The sequence below is a fragment of the Aspergillus novofumigatus genome (assembly GCF_002847465.1).
Source record: "Aspergillus novofumigatus IBT 16806 chromosome Unknown P174scaffold_6, whole genome shotgun sequence".
In the NCBI taxonomy this organism is placed as follows: domain Eukaryota; kingdom Fungi; phylum Ascomycota; class Eurotiomycetes; order Eurotiales; family Aspergillaceae; genus Aspergillus; species Aspergillus novofumigatus.
Genome location: NW_020194279.1, coordinates 1,925,928 through 1,951,683, shown reverse-complemented (window position 1 = coordinate 1,951,683; position 25,756 = coordinate 1,925,928). Strand labels below are relative to the sequence as shown.

The 25,756-nt window shown below is 50.0% G+C and overlaps 10 protein-coding genes across 10 annotated transcripts; 4 read left to right on the top strand and 6 right to left on the bottom strand.

Moving 5' to 3' along the window:
* Positions 1-9: 9 nt before the first annotated feature.
* P174DRAFT_444025 (peptide alpha-N-acetyltransferase MAK3) lies at positions 10-1,192 on the top strand. Its single transcript, XM_024827983.1, has 2 exons — positions 10-559; positions 637-1,192. Exons 1-2 carry the CDS (start codon positions 158-160, stop codon positions 865-867), a joined length of 633 nt encoding a protein of 210 aa, XP_024680608.1. The 5' UTR covers positions 10-157; the 3' UTR covers positions 868-1,192.
* Positions 1,073-4,012, bottom strand: P174DRAFT_444024 (uncharacterized protein). The gene has a single exon (XM_024827982.1). The coding sequence runs from the start codon at positions 3,882-3,884 to the stop codon at positions 1,386-1,388; it is 2,499 nt and encodes an 832-aa protein (XP_024680607.1). The 5' UTR covers positions 3,885-4,012; the 3' UTR covers positions 1,073-1,385.
* Positions 4,013-4,157: 145 nt separating this feature from the next.
* On the bottom strand, positions 4,158-6,207 carry P174DRAFT_444023 (uncharacterized protein). Its single transcript, XM_024827981.1, has 2 exons — positions 4,773-6,207; positions 4,158-4,720 (listed from the first exon to the last, which is right to left on the bottom strand). The coding sequence occupies exons 1-2, from the start codon at positions 5,841-5,843 to the stop codon at positions 4,349-4,351; spliced, it is 1,443 nt and encodes a 480-aa protein (XP_024680606.1). The 5' UTR covers positions 5,844-6,207; the 3' UTR covers positions 4,158-4,348.
* Positions 6,208-6,230: 23 nt separating this feature from the next.
* Positions 6,231-7,484, top strand: P174DRAFT_444022 (uncharacterized protein; the record flags this gene model as incomplete). Its single annotated transcript, XM_024827980.1, has 3 exons — positions 6,231-6,238; positions 6,444-6,612; positions 6,686-7,484. 3 exons carry the CDS (start codon positions 6,231-6,233, stop codon positions 7,376-7,378), a joined length of 870 nt encoding a protein of 289 aa, XP_024680605.1. The 3' UTR covers positions 7,379-7,484.
* A 136-nt stretch (positions 7,485-7,620) lies between these two features.
* On the bottom strand, positions 7,621-9,587 carry P174DRAFT_410955 (SEC14 family lipid-binding protein). The gene is made up of 3 exons (XM_024824260.1): positions 8,983-9,587; positions 8,730-8,853; positions 7,621-8,654 (listed from the first exon to the last, which is right to left on the bottom strand). The coding sequence occupies exons 1-3, from the start codon at positions 9,222-9,224 to the stop codon at positions 8,025-8,027; spliced, it is 996 nt and encodes a 331-aa protein (XP_024680604.1). The 5' UTR covers positions 9,225-9,587; the 3' UTR covers positions 7,621-8,024.
* A 1,301-nt stretch (positions 9,588-10,888) lies between these two features.
* P174DRAFT_433415 (Ras GTPase activating protein IRA2) lies at positions 10,889-13,429 on the bottom strand (the record flags this gene model as incomplete). Its single annotated transcript, XM_024825807.1, has 4 exons — positions 10,889-11,049; positions 11,124-12,963; positions 13,026-13,159; positions 13,225-13,429. 4 exons carry the CDS (start codon positions 13,427-13,429, stop codon positions 10,889-10,891), a joined length of 2,340 nt encoding a protein of 779 aa, XP_024680603.1.
* A 4,374-nt stretch (positions 13,430-17,803) lies between these two features.
* On the top strand, positions 17,804-18,855 carry P174DRAFT_256658 (putative membrane protein). Its single transcript, XM_024821475.1, has 4 exons — positions 17,804-18,224; positions 18,276-18,489; positions 18,568-18,701; positions 18,755-18,855. Exons 1-4 carry the CDS (start codon positions 18,029-18,031, stop codon positions 18,814-18,816), a joined length of 606 nt encoding a protein of 201 aa, XP_024680602.1. The 5' UTR covers positions 17,804-18,028; the 3' UTR covers positions 18,817-18,855.
* Positions 18,794-21,401, bottom strand: P174DRAFT_444019 (exosome nuclease subunit RRP6). The gene is made up of 3 exons (XM_024827979.1): positions 20,918-21,401; positions 19,728-20,831; positions 18,794-19,659 (listed from the first exon to the last, which is right to left on the bottom strand). The coding sequence occupies exons 1-3, from the start codon at positions 21,323-21,325 to the stop codon at positions 19,039-19,041; spliced, it is 2,133 nt and encodes a 710-aa protein (XP_024680601.1). The 5' UTR covers positions 21,326-21,401; the 3' UTR covers positions 18,794-19,038.
* A 161-nt stretch (positions 21,402-21,562) lies between these two features.
* On the top strand, positions 21,563-22,521 carry P174DRAFT_444018 (uncharacterized protein). Its single transcript, XM_024827978.1, has 4 exons — positions 21,563-21,719; positions 21,786-21,823; positions 21,882-21,952; positions 22,009-22,521. The coding sequence occupies exons 1-4, from the start codon at positions 21,679-21,681 to the stop codon at positions 22,102-22,104; spliced, it is 246 nt and encodes an 81-aa protein (XP_024680600.1). The 5' UTR covers positions 21,563-21,678; the 3' UTR covers positions 22,105-22,521.
* Positions 22,522-22,566: 45 nt separating this feature from the next.
* On the bottom strand, positions 22,567-25,240 carry P174DRAFT_256649 (phosphatidylinositol N-acetylglucosaminyltransferase). The gene is made up of 6 exons (XM_024821474.1): positions 25,150-25,240; positions 24,852-25,073; positions 23,650-24,784; positions 23,132-23,593; positions 22,999-23,078; positions 22,567-22,935 (listed from the first exon to the last, which is right to left on the bottom strand). Exons 2-6 carry the CDS (start codon positions 24,984-24,986, stop codon positions 22,594-22,596), a joined length of 2,154 nt encoding a protein of 717 aa, XP_024680599.1. The 5' UTR covers positions 24,987-25,073; positions 25,150-25,240; the 3' UTR covers positions 22,567-22,593.
* Positions 25,241-25,756: the final 516 nt, after the last annotated feature.

Sequence of the window (25,756 nt, the reverse complement as noted above, 5' to 3'; positions counted from 1 at the left end):
TCAGACCACCAACCTCAATCATTCGACACAGCGCAATCACAAGCTGCTCACATCCGTCCTTTTTACCGGCTCCTCCAACGGTCTACTGAAAACAAGCTCCACACTCAAGTCCTTCTCCCACCAAAACTCCCCACCTCCTCCCCTCGATGACTCCGTAATGAGCCAGGATGTCTCTTCTTCACCCGCAGAGCCCACAGCTGCTGCTGCTGCTGCTCCTTCAGACCTCCGCTACGTGCGCTACGATGGCTCCCGCGAAAACGAATACGTCTCCGCAATGAGACAGCTTATTTCCAAAGATCTCTCGGAACCGTACAGCATCTACGTCTACCGCTACTTCCTCTATCAATGGGGGGACCTGTGCTTCATGGCCATGGACGATACAAAGGAGAAAGACTTCATGGTAGGCGTGGTAGTTTCGAAGCTCGAACCGCACCGCGGCGGTCCGCTGAGAGGGTATATTGCCATGCTGGCTGTGCGGGAGGAGTACCGCGGGAGAGGAATAGCGACCAAGTTGGTGCGGATGGCAATTGATGCGATGATAGAGCGGGATGCCGATGAGGTAGGTTCACCTGCGAGCAGAGCTTGCAGCGGGGCAATCTGGAAGAAAATTGACTGACGGCGTTCTGTCCTGTACAGATTGTCCTGGAGACGGAGATCACAAACACTGCTGCCATCAAGCTGTATGAGCGCCTGGGCTTTTTGAGGAGTAAACGTCTGCATCGGTATTACCTGAATGGCAATTCTGCATACCGGCTGGTGTTGTACCTTAAAGAGGGGGTAGGCTCCATCCGAACGAGCATGGATCCGTACGGAGCTCCAATCCCTCCTCCTGCCCCGGCTCTGCTGCATGAAAACGGTCGTGGGTGAGTCATGCCAGCGGAACTGATGGCAACGCTTGTCCTAACGTATTGATGCATTTACGACACATTGGATGATATAGATGATTATGCCTTACCAAATTGAACATGCAAAGCCACAGCTGAAAGTGCTATTTTGCTAGAGCCAACCTCTGGCTGACTTGAATGGCTCTCAGCGATCTGTGATCCTCTCGGACTGTATTCGATTCATATCTCTATACACCCTATATACATTCATGAAGTCGGGGGTGGAGGGGTGATATCTATTCACATGTAATATACAAAAGAGATAGCTGAAGGCTGATAAAACCCAACCAATATCCAACCACGCACCTTATACCCATGACTATGCCAATTATCAGCAGTATGCAAGAATCCGCTCAACATGATATAGACTTGGTGGCTCCGTAGCCACCGAATAAAATATACAACGTGCAGGCTCAAATGATGTGAAAAATATGCCATAAAAAGGCGGACTCCGGTGTGAAATGCGAACGAAACGTCAGGGCAATAGTGGACAAAAATGCATTATGTAGGGTTGGCGAAGAGATCCCCCTTGCGGACAGGTATGTGGATGGAATTCTGCATCACCCATTGCGTTGGTCTGGGAATGCCCTTCCATCCACGATCCATCACAGCGGCGGCCTCCAGCATGATGGAAAACGGCACAGATGCCTGGTATCGAGGTCCAATCTCGATATCACGCTTCACAAGCGCTGAAGCAAGGCCGAGTTGCTTCGCGCGCTCTTCCCCGCCTGGCTTATAACCGGACGCAAGATAAGCCACCGGGTTGTCGAGATGTTCGTCTGGCACATTGTCCAGAATGGCATCGTCGAAGGGATACACGGACTGATCAAAATCAACACCAACAATGACGTTGCCGGCACTAGTGCTCCAAACAGTATCGATCACGTCTCTTTTATTCCGGGGCACATTCCGTGCAAGCGAGGTCAGAACGGACTGCTTCATCTTGTACGTCACCCGTCTGTGCATGCAAGCATAGCGCCATAGCACGCGACAGATGTTGTAATTTCGGCCTTTGAAAGCAATTAGAAAAAGCAGCTCCCATGCTTTTTTGTCCAACTGCGTCTCGGGGTGATCTAGACAACGAAACATGTACCGAAGAGCGCACTGGATATCAGAGCGAAACAAGGGCAGGATTGAGTTGACTGTGGCGCTGTCGAGCGCAAAGCCTTGCTGCTCGCATATTTCAAGTAATCGGTCCATTGCGTCGTAGTCTCTCAATCGCACGGTGACACTTAACATCTGATTGATCAGAGTCGGGGAAAACCAGTTGGCCCCATATGTATCAATAATCATATTAAAGAAAGCGTCGACAGTTTTGCCGCTTTGTAAATGCGCCAAGAATGTATCTTGTATCGTTAAATGCAATGCGGTCCGCATCGCACCGGAGTCCGACAAGTAGCCCTTCTGCAGCATAAAATTGACAAGACTTGCTTTCGCATTAGGAGAGACGAGACAATCAAGGAAAGCGAGCCAGGTGTAGGGGTTCGGTCGAATGTGCATTCGCGACATGGAGGCGAGGAAACCACGAAAGACCTGGATGTCCTGTCTCTTGGCCGCGGATTTCAGAAGCATATTAAACGTATCAACTGTCGCGACATGTTCGGCCCTGATGAAAACCGCGCGAGCATCGTCCAAGATTTCATTGTCGAACAGATATGAAAGTGCTCTATTCAATGCTGCAGTCGAAAAATACTCGCGGTTTGCGTCATTTTGGAAAAGAGCGACAAGCGCAGCAGCCACTCGCTCACGGTGATGAGTACCCGGTTTCCCTCTAATGACTCTTGAGGACGGCCGAGACCTGGTCAGTTCCTCTACATGTTCGGCGAACTCCCGGACATTCGATATTCTGGCAGACGAGTTGAAAAGTGTGTCCAGTGGCGCAGGTTGCTTGAACGCCTGGTAAAAGTCCCAGACACCTCGGACAAGTGGAACCGGAAGATTCTTGCGTCGCATCGCTTCGATAGAGGGGTAAACCGGGACTGGGGGCTTCCTTATGTCGACTAGAGGATCACCCTGTTCCTGTAACGTGCGTGTCCGCATGATGTGATCACCGACCAATTCCACACTCCGCTTCGAACCTGACAAAACGACCTTCCTATGCTGCCCTTCGCTCTCTAGAGGATGCAACACATGAACACGGCACCCATTGCGAACTGGTACATACCAGATATTCTCCTTCATCGCCATGTCCGTGATGCCCGCCATGAGCGCTACTGTTTCCTCCGGTATAAGGAGCTCCTTCTGCACCGGCCCCTTCTTGGGCCACAGCCGAGACTCCTGTTGCATCTCTTCCAAAAAGTCTCCCACTGCGGTCCACCGACCCCATTTATCTCGTGACCCACGGTCCCTGCCTGTCTGCGAAAGATAAAGCCTATATCTCAATTTTTTTCGATCCCTAATCGACAAGCTTTCCATGACTCCGATCGCTTTGTCCTTGGCCGGGAAGTTCGTCATTGACGTTTGCGTGTTCGTGAAGATGTTGAATGGCCTCCGGTCCTCTCTTGTAGCATTCGGCGACTGTTCACCCGGTGTTTCCGACGCATGCAGCGATGTTGACGACTCGTGATCCGCACGGGGGCCCGTTTCGCTCGGTACAGTGTCATGGCTCCCCCTTTTATCGCTGGTGCTTTCTATTCCCCGTGATTGTGTAGGTCCTACACTCCGTGTAGGTTCAACATTCTTACGCCCGGGCAGTGAGCCAGCTGGCTGGGCAATCCCGGTCTCGACAGCGGAGTGAGTGGATATCCATCGCCGTGAGAGAATGCCGAAAGACGATTTCCGGCGACGAGACGACCCTCGGAGAACGGGACGAACTGAGCGCAGCGGATCCTTTCCGGAGGGAGTATAATTTATTGACGATATTGATCGTTCTCTTCGCAAGGTCGATATAAACCAGCGAGGGTAGAGAAAGAGTAAGGGTTCTTCGGGGCCAGCGGCGACGTTGTCCAAGACGGCGGATAGACCACGTCTTCTCAGACACGGATGACCGCGCGAGAACATATGGTAGGACGCAGACTGATTCCCAGAGGCATGTGAGGTTGATTCGTCAAGAGAATGTGTCTATGTCGTGTTGCATGCGCACCCTGGTAGAAACTCGACTTAAGGTCAAGCTCGGCCTGGAGTTCAGGAAAATTGTTTGCGGTGCCAGAACGGCAGGCGGTGGGGTTCGGATCGCTCAAGCTTACTCCAGGCGGAGCATCGGAAGCATTGCGGAATTAACGAATCTCAGCTAACCATCAATGATGTTGAATTGACTTATTTAGTCTTCAAACTAGAAAGGTGTCTGGGCAACAATTTTGTGCATAGCATGTTATTACGTGGCGCTTGAACTGGGGGTACTAGACGCTAAAAGCAAAAGAAGGAAAAAAAAGTATCCAACGCTCAACAAGCTCAACACAACCCTCGCTCGACATGCATCAGTTGCAGAAAGCTAGCTACCTCTCCATCGGACTTACTTCCAGGGATCAGGAAGGACGGCGTATATGACCTTCAAGGCCAATTTCCGCCGCCTCAGGGATACCCTTGATCTGTCCGCCATTGTCGATCGGTTTGAACGAGGACCTTTTGGAGCAGGTCTCTAACAGATCATGCTTTGAGGCAGGAGTCAAGTTCATCGACTCGTGGTGTTCGAAACCTAGTAACTCGGGCCCCGTGATATGCCGTCTCGCTGTCTCCGCAGCTTTCGTGAGGTTCTGTTGTTTGCGCCGCATCTCTTCGGCGTCTGCATTGTCTTTTTCGGCGGCTTCCCGCAAGAGGTCGTTGGTGACATTCTCCAAGTGGGTGAGGAACTGCCATCTCGAGTTTTGGAAGACAAACATCGACATGATTTCAGGGATCTATCAGGTAGTCAGTAGACTATTGGAGACGAGAAACGAGTGATTGGGATACCTTGTCATCCAGGTAGTGAAGCTCTTCGCCCCCATCCTCGATGAAACGCTTCAGAGCGTCTATCTTCTCACGATCAACAATGGCAGCCTTCAGGGCATACATTAGTGTAGGAATGTTTCCTATTTCTTCCAACGGAGTCTCCTCTTCCACTCCAGTGGTTGTGCGACTCAGATTCCCCGACGCCGCTATCGAACTGGTGGCTTTGCTTCGCTTTCGCGGAGAGTGAATTGTAAAATAATCCTCGTTCAACATGTGAGCCACCTCGAATCCCGATCGTCCACGATGTGTTTTGTCCACAGCGCGCTTTACGCGCAGTCTAACCCATCGTCGTCTTCGAACGAACGAATGGAACCAGGGATGAGTCCCATGCCAGGCTGTTGAGCTAAACGAGAACGAATACTGCCAGCCCTGGTCGTCGACGTCGCCGGACATATCGACGTACCATGACGGCCAAGCCCATTCCCAGCTTGGGTCTGGCACTTGGGCATTGGTGATGTTGACAGGGCTCTCGCGGAAGTCATGCGTGACCCAAGGGCCGGGATCAAAATTGAGTAGCGAGCTGTGCGAGTACAACGGAATGCCGAAAAAGAACCAGCCGCGCTGATTCTCGTAGAGGATGTCCAATTCGCTGACGGAACGAGCACCTTTGGTGTTGTTCTTTGGGTCGTAGCCCTCTTGTTGCTGAGGCACTGCGGAATCGCGCTCGCCATTCGTTGAGGACGCAAAATCTGTCGCATCGATGTCGTGCTGCTCGATCGCGGCTTGAGAAGGGCCAGCTAGAGCGCTCTCCCCAGATATGGTATTTGCATTCGTATTCATGTGAGTCAATGGATTCACCGACGGAGACGGCATTCTGCTCAAACTACTGTCGTCCGAGAGCTTCAATCGGTCCGGCTGCCATTTGGCATACTTTCGTCGCTTGAGTTCACCACGGATGGACACTCTGCTCAATCGCCTGGAGCCGGTTCGTGACCCTGTAGCCGAGGGGGTTTGAGACAGCGCCTCTTCATTGTCGGAGCGGCGTGAGGGGTCGGTATGGTCGACGAGCGTAATCCGGCGAATGCCTTCCATGGTAATGATGACTGCACGGATTACCTCGATATTATATCAGAATTTTGTTACAACAGGCCTCCAAGATTGTCTTGGCAGGGCGCTGTGACATTATCGCAACATGGTCTGGCAATCAATGTAAGACAACAGCAATGAGTGGACTTAGATGGACGCGGCATCCACTGAAGCCTTGCGACGAAAGAAAAGGGATGAGAGCATACAGCTCTTACAAGCTTGCAACCCAAACAAATAGAATAAACAGACACAGACGTAGTATCAACTCAATCCCCACAAAACCTCGCAGACAGGGCCAGAGAATCGAAGAAAGGAACAAAGAGGATAAACGCGCAACACGTTCATGAAGCTTCCAAGTCCCTCAACTAAACAGAGATATTCCAAACCAGATCGATGACATCGTTGCGGGGGCCCGTGATCGACAGGTTGCCTTAGGCAGCAAACAATTCTCCTCAAGCACTAATTAATGCCTGAGGCATCGCAGACGATAACGATAGGTACCCCGTCCGACCAGAGTAAATAATGATAGAACATCCCGCACCGCGTCCACCAGCAACAAATCAACAGAACAACCAACCAACAGCAGCAGCATAACAACAATGTCAGCCCTCACTACCGCAAAATCGAGCTCCAATCGCCCGCAGACTTCACCTACCTCTACGCCAACACCGTCGCCCTCTCCCGCCAAAAGCTCGATCTCCATCTTCCCCCCTCGGCAAACACAAGCGATGGACCGGATCCCATGCGAGAACGCGTGAAGGAATTGGTCGACCAGGTACGATCCTCTACCCCCACCTCCCCCGCGTAAAGATCAACATGTCAATTCGGCTCTAAATGATGGATTATAGTACATCAATCAAACGTTCACCACCGCCTCCGCCTCAATCAGCATCAACGGCCTCGACTCCTCCTCGTCACAGTTCCCTTTCCCCGCTGCCTTCACGCAACCAACTGAGACAATCGAGTACGAGCCCTACGATACCGAGCTCGCGGCGCGTGTGACATCGCTGTACGCCCAGCTGGAGTCACTTACCACGACAGTCGCGCAGCTGAGGCGGGATGCGCCGGCTCGTGCGGCGAAGGCGTACGCAGAGCAATTGAGGAAAGCTATCGAGGAGGATGAAGATGATATGGACGCGGACGATGATGTCGATGCTGAAGCTGGAAATGAAAATGGAAATGAAGATGGAAATGAAGATGGGGACGGCGAGGGTGAAGAAGACGTTCCTATGTCTGACGCGGATGCACGAAATACATCGACGCAGAACGGATCACGCAAGCTGCGCCGGAGACCCTCGAAATCAAAGTCTGCGCGGTGGAATTTGCAGATTCCCCTTGGGTCCGAGCATGAGGCGGAGCGCTGGCGCAATGGGGAGATGGCGGAGGTTTATGACGATGCGTTGCGGACTTTACTCCGGCTTCAGGGTGAGGCAGTCCCTGGCGAGCAAGTCGAGAGCGGGCCGGATGGGAAGGCGCTGTCATCGACGCTGGGCAAGGCAGAACGAGCGGGCCGGGCTGCGGAAGTCGTGGAGAAGATGTAAAGCTGAAGCGTTTCCTTATTTTCTGTCTTTCTTTCTTTTGGTTCTTGGCGATATCCCATGGTATAGGTTATTTGGCGTTGGAATAAAGGCTAGTGGTAAGGTGGTGATACCAATCTCATTTACAACCATCATTTCTGCATTTCTCATCAGGTTTCTCAAATGCCGGTTGGGATAGATCAAAGTAAAAGTGTACGAGAACGTGCAGTCATGTTTTGACTATCCATAGCCAAGTAACCAAATTCCACACAAAGATAAACACTTTATATTCAGTCCTGCCATGTGTTGTTATCCTTGTCCGCATCTATAAAAGCGCCACGCCACTCAGTCGGAGTTGTTGACTATCTAAGTTTGGATATTGAGAAGAGGAAAGAGATAAAAATGACCCCGGTCGGCTCTACAAGCCACTCCGCCAGGGTAACATTTGACCAGTTATTGAATTTATGCGATGTTGAAATGCGATCAGAAAGGACACGGTTGAAGGCACAAGAAGAGGGGAAGTCCCAGGGGAGGAGTGATAAGAGACGGCACTGGTGAAGGACACGCAGGTCGACACGGATGATAGCTGAATTCCTTTACCACATGAATCCAAGAATTTATGTATGCAAGGCAAACGAGAAGAGCAAAGAGAGCAAGAAGGGCGGATAGCCTACGCTACGGGCTGAGAGCCCTCTTGCGCGGCGGGATCCTTCACCACAGGACCCGAGTCCTCATTTTTCACGACATTCTGTTCCTCCTTAGGCAGAGCCCACTTGGGCGGCTTAGCCCACTCGGGCTCTTGCCAGGGACCCATATCGCTGAGCTCACAGCCGCCAGCGCACTCGCAGGTACCGCCGAATTCAACGGGGAGGTTCTCGGCAGGGATCTGCTCCAGCAATTCCTTCTTGTAACCGGACCCAAGGACGTGGATCTTCTGCACGGTGACGGGGTCGAGGAATCCCTTGACGACGTTGAACACGCTGCTGAAACCCCAGGGGGCATTGATCAGGTACAGCTTGCCCAGGCGCTCGGGGTAGTAGTTCTGCGAGATGGCGGAAGCCTGACGCACGTATCCGTACACGGAGGGGACGCTTGTGATGCCGACGCCTTTCAGGTCCATGATGCTGCAGCAGGTCTCGAGCAACTTGCCGGCCTTGCGCGAGCAGGCGGGCAGCCGGGGATCCGCGAGCTTCTCATACTCGCACACGAGGTTCTGCAACATGCGCTCGGCGGTTGTGATTTTGTACATGGCGTTGAGATCGATCTTGCCCAACTTCTCAATGTAGACAGGACGGCCATCCTATCCGATAAAAGTATCCATTAGCACATGAGTGGCAAACCACCATTTATGTACCAAAAAAAAAAAAAAGCCTACCTTGTCTGTCTTGTGGTAATATTGAGGGTAGTACTGGAAGACCTGGGGCTTCTCCTTGTAGTCAAAGGTGCGGACGAGGTCGTCGGTGCCGAATTCTTTCCGCCACTTCTCACAATCGATGAACCTGGTAAAAGCAACGAACTCACGTATTAGCCAATGGAACAATGTTCAGCGTCCACAGTAAAACGGTCAATCGGCAGACACAGGTAACCCTTGAGAACAACAAGGCGTCCGGGACGGTGAACAAACATACATGGCCTTAGCGGCAGCCACATCAAACTTCCGGGCTCTCAAGAAGCGCAGCATGGTCAGGGTATCCAGTCTGTCCGTGTATCCCAGCTGCTCCAGCTCACTACGGAGCTGCTCAACCTTTGCATCCTGCTCTGGGGAAGTGTGGCCAGGGTGGCCCGGCTGGGGTTCAGGCGCAGTGGTCGGGAAATCGTAGTCGTCATATTTCGACGTCGTGGCCGACTTGTTCTCAGCTACAGCAGCCATGGTTGCTAATATGGTATAATCGAATTTGAGAAGAATACAAGGCGAAGAACGTTATGAAGACTTGATCTGGAAAATCAAGGGTTGGTTAAGACGCTTTATTTGAGAAATTATGATCGAAAAGGGGAGGGGAGTGGGGAAGGAAGATAGATTGAGGGAGGCGGAGTGCAGAAAGTATTAGGCCGTCGACTTCTTGATTGCTTCAACGATGGCAACCTGCAGTCGAGCGAGAGGAGAATGAAGAAGATTTATGTTGTAGATAGATCAGAGCGTAACCAGAGATGGCTAGAGTTTGGAGGAGAAGGATCAAATTGAGCTGGCCGAGGAATAAGTCTCTGTCTTCCGTACGGTCGACCAGCAAGAGACGGTCAAAGAACGCGATGCTAAGGGAGGGAGGGCCTCTAAAACGCGCCCGCTAGTGTATTAAGAGGGGCAGGCGAACTTCTTGACAAGACAGAAAACTTGCAGACTACGTAGACAAACACTACGAGATCCACCCGTCTACAAAGTGTCGGTCTGCATCAAAACGAAAGACCGTATAGAGAGGTAGATACGTTATCAAAGTCTTAGGTAAGTATAATGGCTAACAGGACTATTTCCTCCCATCAATATAGTAATACCTACCGACGTTCAGCGGGATTGTGAAAAGCCACTTGGCTAGCTTAATGTCCCTCATCTATTATGATTGAGGAAACCCGGCTCATACCTGTAGAGTTCATGAATAATAGATAAAAAATATAGATACATATTTACATAGACGGTCAGAGCTCATTCACCGGCGTCTCTGTGTGACACGTTGTCCCCGTCAGAAGCAGGTCCATAGAGGGAATTTGATAGTCAAGGCCAAGCACAGATCTGATCCACCCCAAGACACAAACGACCCAGGCAATAGCACATGGTTCGTCAAGCTGGCTCACACTGGAGAGTAGGGTGGCATTCAACTACACACAAAGAAGACAAAGACGAAAACACATCAAGCCGAATAAGTTTACAGGCAGCGAAGAGACGCAGAAAAAGGCCAACACCCGGTATAAGGCAAGATGGGACAGCAGATGCAACTCATACCGCCGAAGAAGATTCAGAAACAATATAGTCGTCAAACAGTGGTGTATCAAGAAGCATTCACAAAATATCAATCATCCAACTGGTATAAACGTTGCAAGTAAAAGACAACACACGGTGATATCAGCGAAATAAAAAGCCAACCAGACAAAGTCAAGCCCAGCTATGGCGTGTTCCCGAACCAGCGGACATCCATAACCAAGACGACATATGTGCTCACCATATTACAAGGATGTTCCCGAGTACCAGCAGGATAATAGTATAAGGTATCAAAACAACAAGTCATAGGGTATCTGAAATTCGTCCCCTGCTCGAACGCCTAGCCCCATGCGAGGGACGTGCATTGAGACAGGGTACGGAGTAGAATATCGTCCATCGCCGTTTCGTAACGCGGAGCAGGTCTTCTCATGTCGAGCCCGCGCCCAAGCTGCCTTAAGCAGCGCGCCTGAGATCTCGCCCTCGCTCGTCAAATGGAGAATTGTAACACAGCATGGCCGTTAGACCGAAGGATTTAGAGTTTCGTCCGGACGTTTGCGGCCAACAATCTGCTCCATCTCGTACACATCGTAATATCAATGGTCTGGTAAGACGCTGCGCTAATCATCTTACCAGCCCTTCTTCCGTGCAAACCGCTTATTAAGAAGGGTGAGCACCTTAGAAACGTTAAATTGAACATACTCGAGATCGAGGTCTTCAAGGTTGTCCTTTTGCATCTCCAGCAAATCGTCGAGCTTGAGATCCAGTTCCAAAAGGCCACGAGCACGACCTAGATACGTAAGACATGGTCAGCCACCGCAGTAGAGTAGATCAACACCAATGGACGGCTGCAGCTGTACTTACCTTTGTAATGAAGACTGATGACAAAGGTGCCAGGGAGAGGGCTCTTGAACATGAAGTAGATGTTGGCGCGCCGATTCTCCGGTACGTTGCTCTTCCGAATGACACCCTCCTTCTCGAGTTGCTGGTGGGTGAACTTGTACGGGCCCAGCTCCTGGTGCTTTTGCTGTTTGCGCTGCTTGCCCTCCGACTGACTGCGAACGTTGTGCAGGTATGATTTGTAGGTTTCCAACTGGCCCACCAGGTACGCGTTGTGGTCGCGGATCGTTGCGAAAACTTCCTCGAGCTTCTTTGTCTCTTCAAGGACCTTCTCCTTCAAAGAGCCAAGGTGGACTAATTCCTGCTCCACCTCATCTCGCAAAAGACTGAAGTCGTCGGAACGGTCAATGACGCCCATCTCCTGTAGCTGACTCAGCAGCTCCATGGTCCGAATGCCCTTTCGCACCATCACCGCATCGTTCTTCAGAGTGGCCGCCGCCTCTGCAATTCGATCCAGCCGAAGCGGCCGCCGGGCGATCGCCGAGTTCGGAGGCAATGTTCGCAGAATCTGCACGAAAGTCGATTTCGCTTCCATGAAAAACACTTCCTCCTGGGTGATATCGAGGGCGGCCGTCAAATCATCAAGAGCAGTCTCCCATCGACTAAAAAGGGGAACGGTGATCGTTCGGTTTTCCTTTCGCGGGACCTGTGCGGGTGCAGATCCCAGTTCTTGCAAGAGCTGGTTGAGGTGAGAGTGCTGATCCTGCGCCAGAGCCAGGCTGTGCTTTTCCAGCAGAGCATGAGTAGCATACATCTCATTCAGAGTAATCTGCAACTCAAGGTCGCGCTTGGAAAGAGCTACATAGTTGTCCATTTCCAAGCTCTCGTAAAAATCTTGGACTTCACAAAGGTCCAGCAAGAATTTGTTGACACGCTCCTTGTTCTGCTGAATGAAGGGCTGGAGTTTAGCCATGTATGGCTCCTTGGCGTACGAAGGTTTGTTAGCCAAATTCTGAAGCATCTTCGCAATCAGAGTAAGGGTGCGACGAGGCTTCTCGGTCGGAACCGATTCGATCAGCATGTAGGACCTGGGGGTGACAATAGCGGGATTGATGAATCGAAGGAAGAAGAAACCGCCAATCAGGGTGCAAATGGTCTGATCCTGCGCATCCGGATACTTGCGGCGAGACAAGCTCCGAATCTGCTTGCAAATCCATCTGATACCGTAGGGAGCCTCGTCCACGGAGTTAATGATTGTCGTCAGGAACCCGTTCGCAATGTCGGTCAGCATTTTCAGCCGTGGCTCAATGATAGCCTGTACCTGTGCGTTCTCCGCAGCCACCTCGGCTGTGACAGACTTTGGCAGATGACTGGGCAACGAGCCAGTTTTCTCTTCGATCTCCTTCACCATGTTCTCGTACACCTTCAGAGGATTGATCTCCAGATCAACATCGCGCAGCTCAATCAAAGCATTAATCTGTTCCGCCAGCACTTGCTTCAAGTAACTTTGGCCAGGACCGCGACGCGTGTACGTGGTCATCATGCGAGAGACAGGTGTATTTTGTCGTAACAGTGACGAGTACTCAGGGGTGTTATCGAATTGATAAGTGAGAACAGACTGAAACATGGTCAAGAGAAGATGCTCTTCACGGCTCTCGTACTGGTTTCCGTAGATGGTGAACATGACGGTCTGGAGAAGGGAATCAATTTCCGACATGGAGACAAGTCGACACAGATGAGCGATGTGCCGGGGTTCGGATTGCAGAAGAAATAAAAGGTTTCCATATTTCTGGGTTTTCTCATCATTGGGAAAGAAACCCTCTTGGGGATCTTCGTCGTCAAGATGGTTTGCAACTTCGTTTTGCTGCGAGAGACATGAGCCACCTCTCAAAGGCATCCAGTTTACCAGGAATAATAATAACATACCTCTTCGAGCGCCATGCGGTTCTGGATGAGCAGAGCTATCCGAGAGTCCAGATATCGGACATCCTTTTCGAGAACGAAATTCTTCTTCGATTGCGAGGAGATTTTCGCTTTCAGTTCCCGTAGATATTTTTGAGCTGTTCCAGAACCGATTAGACATCTGAACCTGTATGTCTCAATCAAGCCAATTGAAGTAACTCACCCTTCGCCAGATCATCGGAAATTTCGAGATCTCTGTCTTTTGCGGACATGGAAAGGTATAGCGCGGTGACGGACAGCCGCTTGGACTGCCGAAGAGACCGTGTATCGTGGGACGACATCGTGTTCTGACGGGTGACGGGTTGGAAAGAAGAAGATGAGGATGTAGATGCTCTTGACGCCGGTTGCAACATTGTTGCTACAGACATATTGTGAAAGGAAAGCTATGGTGGTAGTTGTGCTAAATAAACTCTCACAAACAGACAATCGCACAGATACGCTTGCACTTATATCGAGGAGAGTCCAGCCACCAGGCTTGACACGTTCAGATCAAAGTAGATCACTGGGAACCGCCAGATAACTGTCGCTGGCTGGATTGTAGATGTCAAAATTCAGACGCTGACCATCTATAGTTTGAGGCGTGGACGCGCGCACGTAGCGAAGTCTGCAGACTATACGCCTTATCGCAGGTGTCGAAAAGGGACCTATCGGAGCGAGCGAAACCCGATCAATGGAGACTGCCCGACGGATTATGAATGCCGCAGACGTTTTCGACAGCTCAGTATGCTGTGTTGATATACTAGGAATAAATTGAGGGTCGACGCTTTGCACGACTTTCGAACGGAGCGTTGGAGCGCTAGCAACGGAGGGAGCGATAGTTTTTCAAGAAGGCAGGGACGGTCGCGGTGCCCGGAAAAGCAATTGAGACAGTCGGAGCTGAATTGTCTCAAGCGAAGTTAAAAAGAATGTCGAGACCGTCGGCGTAGGAGATGGTTGGGAGGGAAAAAATATGCAGAGTAAAGTAGGGAGCGCAAGGCGGATGGGAAGAAATTGGTGAGCCCAAAGCGATAGAGTATTGAGACGAAGCAGAGAAGGGGCGGCAGGACGATCAAATATTAGGTGTAATGCGAATAACTTTGCGACCGACAGAGCCCAAATTAAAAGGAGGGTACAAGTGCGTGTAGTATTAGTTGGATAGTAATGATATCAAATAATGTCGATGATGGCAAGTTTAATGGATATTAAGAATCAGGAAGCAGGAGGGGTGACGGAGGAGCGGGAAGGAAGAAAAGTGTCAAATAAAACAACGAAAGTGAAGACGACTCATTTTGGGTTTAGATATGGGAGAAGCCATAAGAAGAAAACAAGAGAACAAAGGGAAAAGCCAAAAAGGAAAAATAGAAGGGAAAAAAAAAGAAGAAAAAGAAAAAAAAAAAAAAAAGAAAAGAAAAGGAAAAGAAAAGTGGAAGGAGGGGAAGCCAAGGCACCCTCGGATGGGGATTTCTGATTTTTTGGCTCAGGGATAGTACTAACTATCCATTAATTGTCGATACGGTGGAGATAGGCATACCTTACCATGCATTAACGTACGAGACCGAGCGTCTATGCATATGCGAGGAGATATGGGCTCAGGAGGTGTTCAAATGAGTCAAAATAAATGGGTTAAATTCCTCATGACATTAAGCAATAATTAGTCGAGAAATGTCCATGGGGGGTGCGTGATGATGATGATTGTTCCTGACTCCCGACCCCCATTCATGCATGGTACCTGAGCTTGTACTCTTGTACCCTAGGTACGGGAAATTCAAGCCCATTCAATACTAATGGATAGGACCCAGCAGTTTGTCCCGTCTTTTCCTGGTACCTGGGTCTAAGCGATGAATATTCAGTATTTCCTTCTGGCAATTAAGAGTAGCAGATATAGGTTAATGGGATTTCTCATACTCCATACCAACAAAAATCACGTTACTTAATTCATAAAAAAGGTCCATGCAGGTCATGCCATTCGGCATCTAAATCGGCATTCCTCCGCAAGAAATCCTTCGAAATAGCCAGATGTTGATGTATCTATAGAGCACGAAGCGATGGTTACCTAATTTTTATGATATGCAGATACGTCTAAAGTAGTCTCATCATAATCCTACTGATATCGACAAATGCCACTGTCTTCTGTAACTACAGTAGACTTGAAATATCCAAAGTGATCGCCAGGCTTTGACGTCCAGATAATTGGCAGAGTTCGACAAACCTATCTTGTCCATTGTTTCACTCTATGCAGGGTTGATGTTCCTTGTTTCCTGCCTTCTGCCTTGGGTCCTTTGACTTCCATTTCCCCTGCCTTTCAAGGGAAACGGTTGTATCACTTGTCCTGCTTCGGGCAACAGATCAAGGAGATCTTAACAATTCTACGGTGTGTTTTAAGGCAAGTTTATCCGAATCAATGTACGGATGATCATCTCCCGCAGTCTTATTTTCTCCTTTTTCAGAGTCTGACGTTTGGAAGTTGAAGTCCACCCACTCGATGCAGGACGACGCAAGGGGAATGTCTCCATTGACCGAAGGCTGGAGCCACCTGCCGCACGCACCTGAAATGTCGGTTAGGCAGATGCTGGAGACTGGAGACAGTCCTCGAGCTGGAGTATCTAGGTATCCAGCCTGTGCGTTTCCAGCGAATAACGATGGAGAAGATAACTAGTTCTAACTTTCTTTCCCCTTTTGTGCTGGCGAGGATGGAGTTTATCGAGTAGATACAGAGGGCGGAGGAACGGAAAATTAATAATAATATGGTAAATTATGATTATCGTTATGGGGCTAAGTTTTACCCCTGGCCCAGTGCGTTAACCTGTGACCAGCCGATACCTACTCCCAGATCGCCACCCCTCAAACTGTAGTGAGATTAAAATGCGGTCTGTCAGACTATTATTTAGCAGCTAGAGCCTACAGACCTTTTGAAGCATAATCATCAAATGCGATGAAATTTTGTACAATTTAACTGTTTTGAGAATTTATTTCTCATTCTCAATAATAATAATATTGTTCATTTTAGCTGGTTGATAATAATGATGACTCCCTGCAGACTCCCCAGTAAGGAAATGTGGAGTGGCGGTTAGACTAGATAGTAGGAGACAAAAACAACTTGGACTAAATGTCTCAGTGGCCATGTTGCACATTTCTTGTCTCAGTCTTTGCCTCCAGAGGTGTCATATGCAGATGCTATCGCTGCAATGTTATCAACAGCATCATCATTACATCTACTGGAGATTGTAAAACCTGAATTCCGGAGTCCATTCCTCAGGGATGTTGATGGCTCTCTGCCATGTGTGCTTGGATCCGTGGTGCTCATTGGCTCCGCACCATTCTAACCAGAGTCATGGCTGTCTTGCTGCATTGGCCCACCGGTTCTTTTCCCACCCCCTCTCCATTACAAAGTAAGTACTTGGGAAGGTCCTCCATGATGGTTGCTGATAAGAGTCCTTATCAGCACATTTATCTAGCATTCCTGATACATGTTCCTGCTTTTGGAGCTAGTGTAGTCTAAAATCAAACCAAAAAAAACTAACTCACAATCAATCAACTGATGGCGTGATCAATAAATATAGAATGTTGTCTCACAGAAGAATGGATTTATCCATTGATTTATGCTTTCTGAGGGCAAATAACGACAGTGCTGGTACCTGACCGTTCCAACTGTGGTGCGACCGCACTAAGGCCTGGAGTCCCCTGGAAGACGAGGAACTAGCGGGTTAGTGCCCATGCTAAGTATCCACCTGATCAGACTGGGGCCTGGTACCTGCGTCAACAAATCGACAGCATCCGCCATTATTTTATTTTTATCTTTATTTCTACAGAATATGTACTAAGAAGCTAAACCACCGCATCTATGCCTCACATCAAAGGAATCAATATCAACGTCCGTGATTTATGATCAGAGGAACTCTGGTGTGGCTTTCGCATATACATTCCGGGAAGAAGATTCCGAAAACTCGATTTGCTCATCTCTAATACTTCCAAGACTGCCTGTTGCACAGTTCGATGTCATTACATCATGACCATTTCTGAGGGGATGATCAGAAACTAGTCATGTGTGTAAGCTGGCAACCACGGATGTCTCAGTAGACGATCAGCTGCGTAATACCCATATTCTCATGGAGTAGTGTTGTCTCTCTAGGGCCGCTATAGACGTGCAACTGTCTTTGGTCATGGTCTCGCATCAGAAGACTACTAGGTATGCATATGTCATCCAATATATCGATAAGTAGGATCAATCCTGACAGTGATGCCAAATCCTGATCAAGTGACCTGTAGATAGACTCCAGCCACTGCATGACATTGACTCCAGACTAAGGTCTTGCGCCTGTGCAAACTGTAAACTCATGAACCATGGCACACGCACAGACCTCACTTCCACGATCGAGACACGAGATCTTATCTTGGCCCTGGGATACTCAGGACAAATTTCGTATTCTAAGAGCTGGAGATTGGTCGCGTCAGCATCCCGGTTCAACCGGCGTTGACCGTTGACGGCAATCACGGCACCAAAAGTGCAGTATGGGACGGTGTACCTATATACCGGATCGAGCTCAGAGCTGATGCTAAGTAGGCGCTACTGGACCTCGTAGACTTGTACAGAATAAGTGTTGCAAGTATGGGGTAAAAAGCAATAAGGTATTGCTTTTGCTTTTGCATGCTGTGTCTCCTGCTCTATTGAACTCTGTTTCTCTCTCCAGGCATCTAAATCCCGTCGCCTCATCCATCGCTTCATCTAAGCAGTTCATTTTCAATGGCACAAGATAGTCAAGAAGAAATATTTGGAATACTGTCCTCTAGATCGATCCTTCTCCATATCTACCCCATACTCTCTCAAGGATTAACTAACTTAAGCTACTGATGCTGACAAATATTATCACATGCAAATCTCAAAATTATACAACAATGATAATAACATCAACCAGCAGCAAGTTGATACAGCAGACCAAATCAAAGAATCAGTCACGTTCCCTATCAATCTCCAGTCTTAGACAAACACCATGACAATAAAAACCACCTACCTGATCCTCTACAACACCCTCTCATCCACCCTCTGGCTCCGAATCCTCCTCGGCGCCATCGCTGCACTCCTCTCCCCAACCGACCCATTCCCAAAAATTGTATACACTCACCTCGAACCCCAAACAAGATGGACCCAAACTCTCGCCATCGTAGAAATCCTCCACGCCGCAACAGGTCTCTTTCGCATTTCCACTGCGACCAAGTACCAAGCTAACCGGAATACAGGACTAACCCGCGCCACCGTCCTCCCAACTTTCACCCAGATCTTCACGCGCTGCGTCCAAGTCTGGGCCGTGAACTACCAGTATCCCGAGCCGACGGCTTCATCGACTGTCTACCCGGCTCTCCTGCTGGCGTGGTCCGCGGCGGATGCGGTCCGGTATGCGTATTTCGGCTTGCTTCTGGCGGGGATCAGGGTGGATGGTGTTAAGTGGTTGAGGTGAGTGAGATTCGTTTTACCCCGTGGAAAACACGGCATTCATATGGGAATGGCATGGTTGATATTCGCTATACGTAGATACTCCCTCTTCATTGTTCTGTACCCCGTTGGGATTGGGAGTGAGTGGTGGTTGATGTACAAGGCTGCCAATGCTACAGTCAATCCCATAGGGGCGGGGGTTTTCTACTTCTGCCTTGCGCTATATGTTCCTGGTGAGTTTACTGTTACTCGTAATGACTGAAGATGCAAACAAGCTAATAGTTAGGCGCTTTCATGATGTACACGTACATGCTTAAGCAGAGGCGCAAGGCTTTAGAGCGTGAGTAGTGGCGTCCAGCTCGGGTTACTGATCAAGAAAGCACAGATCAGGGACAATATCAGATCAATACAAGGCGACCTTTTATTTAAACACTATCGGGTATCGCTATGCACAGAACCAGAATAACCCATATCACCACCACCAAAGGATGCATCCGACTTCCATGTATCCTAGAGAATGAAAAATAGCCGTAGGCGGTGTACGAAGAAGCAAACCATCCTGCAAGCCCATCACCGGAATGTGAACTGCTTCCCTGCGATCTCTCTCTTGTGCTTCCGGGCTCCTGCAGGCGCCTCCATTGCCTTTGCGTATGGGGCGAATCGCTTAGAGACACGACTGGGGGCTGCCTGCGCAGGCTGAGCGCGTAATACGGACTCGGCAGCTTCATAGTTGAACGGTACATCGTCTTGCGCATCGCCTTCGGGCTGTGGTTGCGACTTGTTCTTCTTGTTCTTCTGGCGCTGCTTCTTGGACGGCTTCTCCAAGGCATCTCCAGTCTCCAGGTTAATCTCGTCCAACTCAACCGATGGCGCAGCCTCGGCTTCTTCGGCTGCCACTGCTTTGCGTTTGCGAGGTCCGCCCATCTCCTTGACGGTGAATATTTTCTTGCTGTCTTCTTCTGGCGCTGGAGCAGGGGCTGGAGCAGGCTTCGGTGCTGGTTTGGTGTCGCCAAGCTTCTCGCGAGCTTCGGATACAGTCCGCGGCATGGGCGGCAGGGGAAGAGAAAGTCGAAGAGCCTCCGCAGAGGCGATTGCAGAATACTCCGGAGGCGTAAGCGGCTCCCGGACTTCCAGGACAGGTCCCCAGAACTGAGAAGACTCGTAGCGCGCTGCAGTAGGGTACTCAATTGCCTCGGCGGCGGGGGCGACGGGAGACCCTTTTCTGCGGCTTGCGCTGCTGTCGTTTTCAATGGCCGTACGACGTCGCGCCATTCTGGTCCCGTAGCTCCTTCAATCTTCGCCTTCTTGATAACTTCCAGGAGATCCGCTGCTCGGTCCTTGGCAATCGGCGTCACGGGAGATAACGTCCGGAACAAAGTACCCTGGTCGAGGGGCATAACTTGGGCAATCTTGAAAAGAATGTGCTTCGGAAACACGCACTGAACGCCCTCGTCCTCTTCCCTTGCCACCTCATCGCGCCATTGGTGCACTGCTTTGAAGACGGCAAACTGTTCCTTGCTCAGAACGGCAGGGTTGCGGTACAGATAGTCATACCATCCGCCTTGCCCTTGTCCCGTGGCAGGGTCGTAAACGGGGCGCTCGTAACGTTGTAAAGCTTCGTTCTTTGACTGTTCCAGTACATAATCAACGAGATTGTGGTCAGGCGTCGAGTTCTCCAACAGCTCGTTGCGTAGGTGGTCGTAAATATAGAGGAGGTAGTGAGTATCGGAACGGGCATAGTCAAACATTCCCGACGGAAGAGGACGGATTCTCCAGTCGGCCATCTGATATCTCTTGTCTGCTTCGAAGTTGACAAACTTCTGAAGGAGGAACTTCAAGCTCCGTTTCGGGTAGTTCAAGGCACAGGCGGCGTGGTAGGTATCGAACATGCCTACAACGTAGAGGCCAAGATCCCGCTGAAGCCAGATAATATCCATGGACGAGCCATGGAGGACTTTGAGAATTCCAGGATCCGCAAAGACCTCATTGAGAATCTGGAGCTCTTCTCTCCAAGGCTTCAGCGTGTCAACAACCCAATCCTTGTCCCGAGTGCTAATCTGCATCAGAGAAACCAAGCCATGATACGAGTGCACATCGTGATGCTCCAAATCAATAGCAATCTCTTTTGCCGACTTGAGCTCGGTCAACATTTCCTTCACTCCTTCCAGGGTGTCCACGAACGTCGCAGCTGTCGATTCAAACGGCTGGTACTGGACCGGAGGAGAGACAGTATAGGTCGATTCTGGATACTTGGCAGCGCGGATCTCCGTTTCGTACGGATTCTTATAACCCTGCGCAGGATCTGTCAATTTCAACGAATCCTCCAACGGAACAATCGCGTGAGGCTTGATTCGAAGAAGAGGCTTAAAAGGCGAAACATCGGTGTTATCGGGGGGCGCTGAAACAACAATTGCGGCTTGGGGATCTTCGACGGGCCGAAATCGTAAACGGAGGGGAACTTGGTGGAAGCCTTTTTGGCGGCCCTTGCTGCGCTCTGCTCCTGCTGCGACGGGCTCAATTTCTTGATGACTCCCGTAAATTCGTCGAGACAGGCGTCTGCCCTCTCTAGCAGCGCATCAATAACATCAACAACACCGCGCCAGTTGTCTTCAATAGAGTCTTCATCGTGCAGTTTAGGCGCGGGTAAATCCGTCCCGGCTGTGGCAGCCTTGAGAATCGTCGAGGTCAACGACAAGATCCTATCACTCTGCTCATCCAAGGATTCCGAGACTTCGGCGCTCGAGGTCCGGTGGAAACTCAGATCCTCTGCAGAGAGCTGTCCAACGGTGCGCGTCATCTGCACCAGACTGGACGTTAACCGTTGCTGAAACGGTGGGAAATCTGCCGCAGACTCCATGATTGGCAGAGTATATCTGAGTCCAAAGCCGAACTCAGCCAAGCAAGAGACGAAGAGACAAGAAATGTAAACTCGCAGCAGCAGATAATAACCTGAAAAATTGAGGAAAGCTCGGAGGTGGAGAAATGCGCCCGCCGGACGAAAAATCACCGACCGCCTGCCGTGATCGGTCTAGCCGCGGTATATCGGCGATCGTCTCCAGCTACAAGAATCTCGACTCCAAGTATACTGGTTCCATAGACAATCCCATTGACAGCGAGACATTGAATGCGGTGAAAGAGGGGGAGGGTCGAACATTATTCCAATCTCTTTGAAATACACCAACCGGTCCAGACACAGTAAGCTAGCTCGTCATGGCAGCTTCCATAGCCCCAGAATGCAATGACCTGAAAGAGTATATTTTCCCCAGCTACTGCCACTGGCAACCACAGACAAAAGAGCTCGAACTGACACCTCCCAGAAAGTATGATACCTGCTTCTTGAAGTGGTACAGCGAAAGTACGCATCTATTCTGCCCCTTCTAGCAAACGTAGACAATGCCCGCTAACTATGACAGAATACCTTCGTGGCAAAACCTCGTCAAATGAATGCGAAGAACTATTCTCAAAGTACAAATCTTGTCTACATGTATGTCAAAGCAGGCATCGTAGTATCTCTGCCATCTAGACTAACAATTCGATCAGAAAGCGTTGAAAGAAAAGGGCATCGACACCATGGTTGCGGAGGCAAGAAAAAGTGCTGCCTCGGAAAGCGATGCTGACTATCTCCGGAAAACGTGAAGTGACGTTGGTCACCGGTCCCCTGGAATGGGGACAGACACTCTCCCTCATCTCCGCTCCTGCAGGCAACATCTCCTGGATGCTTGCCCTCCAAGACTAAGTCGGGTTCTGCTAACCACTATTTCCGGCTTTGGACGGTTTCCGCTGAAGCATGCCGAATTCATGTGTTATGACTTGAACATATGCTCGAATGTTCTATCTGAGCTATATATATATCCACTGACTGGAAGTCTGTCTTCAAGGACGACGGATTCTCTTATGTATAATACTTTGGCGCCTTCCTCGCATGCTTGTACCCTTATTCATAAATGTAATCATATCTGGAGGCTACATTTCCACGCGAAATGCCCGCCCAACTCGTTGATCAGAAATGATGAAATGGTCCCAAAGCATCGTGTGCAAGGACTGAGGCAGCCCAACCGTGCAACAGACTAGGCGTTAAATCTCTTAATTATATACGTCATGACATATTATTCACATTATTAAGCATTAATACCGGTGGCCCCGTCGTCTGGTGTCTCCTTGTCCAAACCCCGATGGAACCCTAAGTAACCCATTGGTAGCCGTGACCCCTCCCATCGAAGAAGAGCCACTGCTACTGCTGCCTGTCTTTCGGGGCTGGGTCAACAGAGACCACACCTCTGCCATACCTGCCCGATGCGCAGGGAGCATGCTGTACTGCATACTGTACAGGTTACGGCGGTGGATGGGAGGCACAAAACGGCCAGTGAAGAGGCAAAATATCACGCGCGGAGAAAGATAGTGTTTCCGAAGACGATGACCTAGTTGGAAGTATTGGTCGAACATGGCGCGGAGGGGGAGTGGAATCGACTATCTCAATCAGGACTTACTCTGACAGTAATCTTAATGGAACGACGAATCAGGTGAACATACCTCGAGATGGATAAAAGGCACAGTGGAGCGAGGATGAAGAGACCTGTCCTGTTCCTCGCGTAGTTCGAAACGGATACCACCTCACATTTAGTCAGTGACTGCTGGATCAAGCAGATAAGCAAAACCAACACACCTGGTAACCGTCGGGAATCCTTCACGCGCAGCATCAACGCAAACAGAGGGAAATGGTTGAGAAAAGCCAAACATGTGTCAAGTGCCGCTTTTAGCGAGATGATCAACATTCTCGCAGAGGCAAACGTTAGATAAAATACAATCACGGTCGGCAGAAGGAAGAAGAGAACTGTGAAGAGGATAGTGCCGAGCAGAAGCTGGTCAAGATCGTAATCACACGAGTCTATTCGACGCCGAAGGACGTTGCGCTTCTTCCCGCGGAAGAGATGAAAGAGAGATATGATGATAGTAAGTTGCCAATTGAATATGCGGGCGGACGCAACATAGAACGAGTAGATATGCACAGTTAGAATGGAGACGAGATCTGAAAAAAGGGCGATCGGCATGCTGGCTCCGGCGAAACTCGAGCATCCAACGACGTATATGACATGCGGGAGGTAAGGCTGCAGATTCGCAATGCAAGCTGCCCCAAAAATTAGCGAGAGATAACAATAGGTCTAGTAGAAGAAAAATGCATACCGGCCCAATTCTCAATGACCCAGAGAAAGAGGTCACCCAAGAATGCAGCAAGCTCGTTATTAAGCTTCAAGCCCGCCGGCCAGTCCATCAACCACGATATAGTCCGCTGCAAGCCTTCTACTGTCCAGCCAGTGAGGACACTGTTGATTTGGAAAGCCACCCAATTGGCGTTGTCGATGATGTATGATCCCAGCGCAATACCGATGATCACATCATTGGCAACGAGCCACAAGCTGTTGTAGAAACGGATGTAATCCGGATGACTCGTGGTAACACTCTCCCAGTCGTCTTTCCTCTGGCGCAGCTTAACGTACTGTATCGGCCAGTAGCAAAACTGCTGGAGGCGAATGTCAACCTGTTGAGCCGTCGCCGAGATGTCTTTCAGGGCAGCTGCATCAGGACGAGCTCGCCACTCAAGTATCTGCAGAACAACCTCGGCAATCGTACGATGGAAGACAAGGCCGATGATGAGAATACGAGTGGCCACCGGCCAGATCCATTGCCAGAACACATACGAGACCCCGAGGACAAAAAGGTCCCAAAGAGTTGTGGCAGACTCGACCACGCGTTCTCCCACGCTCATACTCCGCTTAACCCGGATTCCAATCAGATGACTATTCTTTTCCATCAGTCTTCCCATTTCATAAGCACAATTGACCTGGTTGATGATGAGAGGCAGTGCTTGCTCCTTAAGCGAAGGCATATGTTTGACGACTGTGTGTAATTTCAGCTTCTCGACCAGCTTGTTCCGCACTGCTCTATCCCGCTCCTCTTCGGCATCGATGGTCGAAGGTACAACCTCTGGTTTATCAGCGATGGACACTTTATCCCCCAGAGCAAGGGAAATCGGATCCAGGGACATGTACTCCATCCTGGTCGGATGTGGACGATGAAACATGATAACCTGAACAGATATATTCGCCTCCGGCGGGCAATATATCCGAGGGACTTTAGACGACGGATGCGTTGTCACATAGAGATGGGCCGGGTTAAATGCCGATGGCGGTTCTTGTGGATTAGTTGATCCCAGAACATGCATTGTCGATCTTCCACAGAGCGTGAATATCCGCGCAATTGGGTGAGGGCTGTTGCGAAAGAGGATTCCAGCACGTAGTGCATTGTCGACATTTCGAGGCTATCCCACGAGTCAACCGCCAGCTCCCCAAGCCGAGCTGCCCACTCGGGACAGGACGCTAACTTACCTCAACATCTTCCAACACCGTGAGGACGAACAGATCCAGTTCAGAGTTCCTCCATCCAACAATCACCCCCGGGGATGAGGACCGAGGGAGGTCGTATGGCCAGAATACCCGTAGCAATCCATCGCCCATGAGCATGTTGTCATCCTTCGATCCGGATCAAAAAGAGCCTCGCCGGCGTAGCTGTTCGCGAGCGGACACACCCAGATGCGGCGGGCGAGGGTGCTACCATACGAAAAAAAAAAAAAAGCATCAGCATACGATCCCTCAACAGCAATTGACATCGGATAGGACCATTTACCAATTCAGCTTCCTTTATCGCAAGATGGTTGATCGGAAGGACCAAGAGGAAGAAGAAGACCGATAGCAACAAAAAGCCTTTGGCTGTTCGTGTCTACGAACAAGGGTTATTAGCTCTATTGTCTTCACATTTGTGGTCCTGTATTCGGCAGCCATAATTCTAAGTAGGAGCGGTTGCGCGAACCGAGACGCACTTACCACGACACCGTGATCCCACGCAAAAATGGCCAGTTCGTACAACCGCGTAACAAGATCCCACCGCGCGGTGATATAGCCAGCTACGAAGATACCGAGAGTGAGGATGGAAAAGGGGTGCATGAATCCAGAGTTTAGCGTTTCCGCCTTTGCGATTTAGTCCGCACGCATCGCCGAGGGGAGGTTGAGAATTGGTGATTGGAGTGAATTTTGGTAGCGGAGGAGCAAGAGCGTCGAGCCAGTCCTTTGCGACAAGATAGCAGACTGTTTTGTCCGAGATTCGTTAGGTATTGGTTGTTGCGGATTGTTGCGCTCGCTTGTGTAGAGTCCCACGTCTGGCCGAGATACGGAGTACCTAAGCGCCAGACTGCAGCCGAGAGCGTACTAGAACTGGTCCAGAATAGGTATAGTTG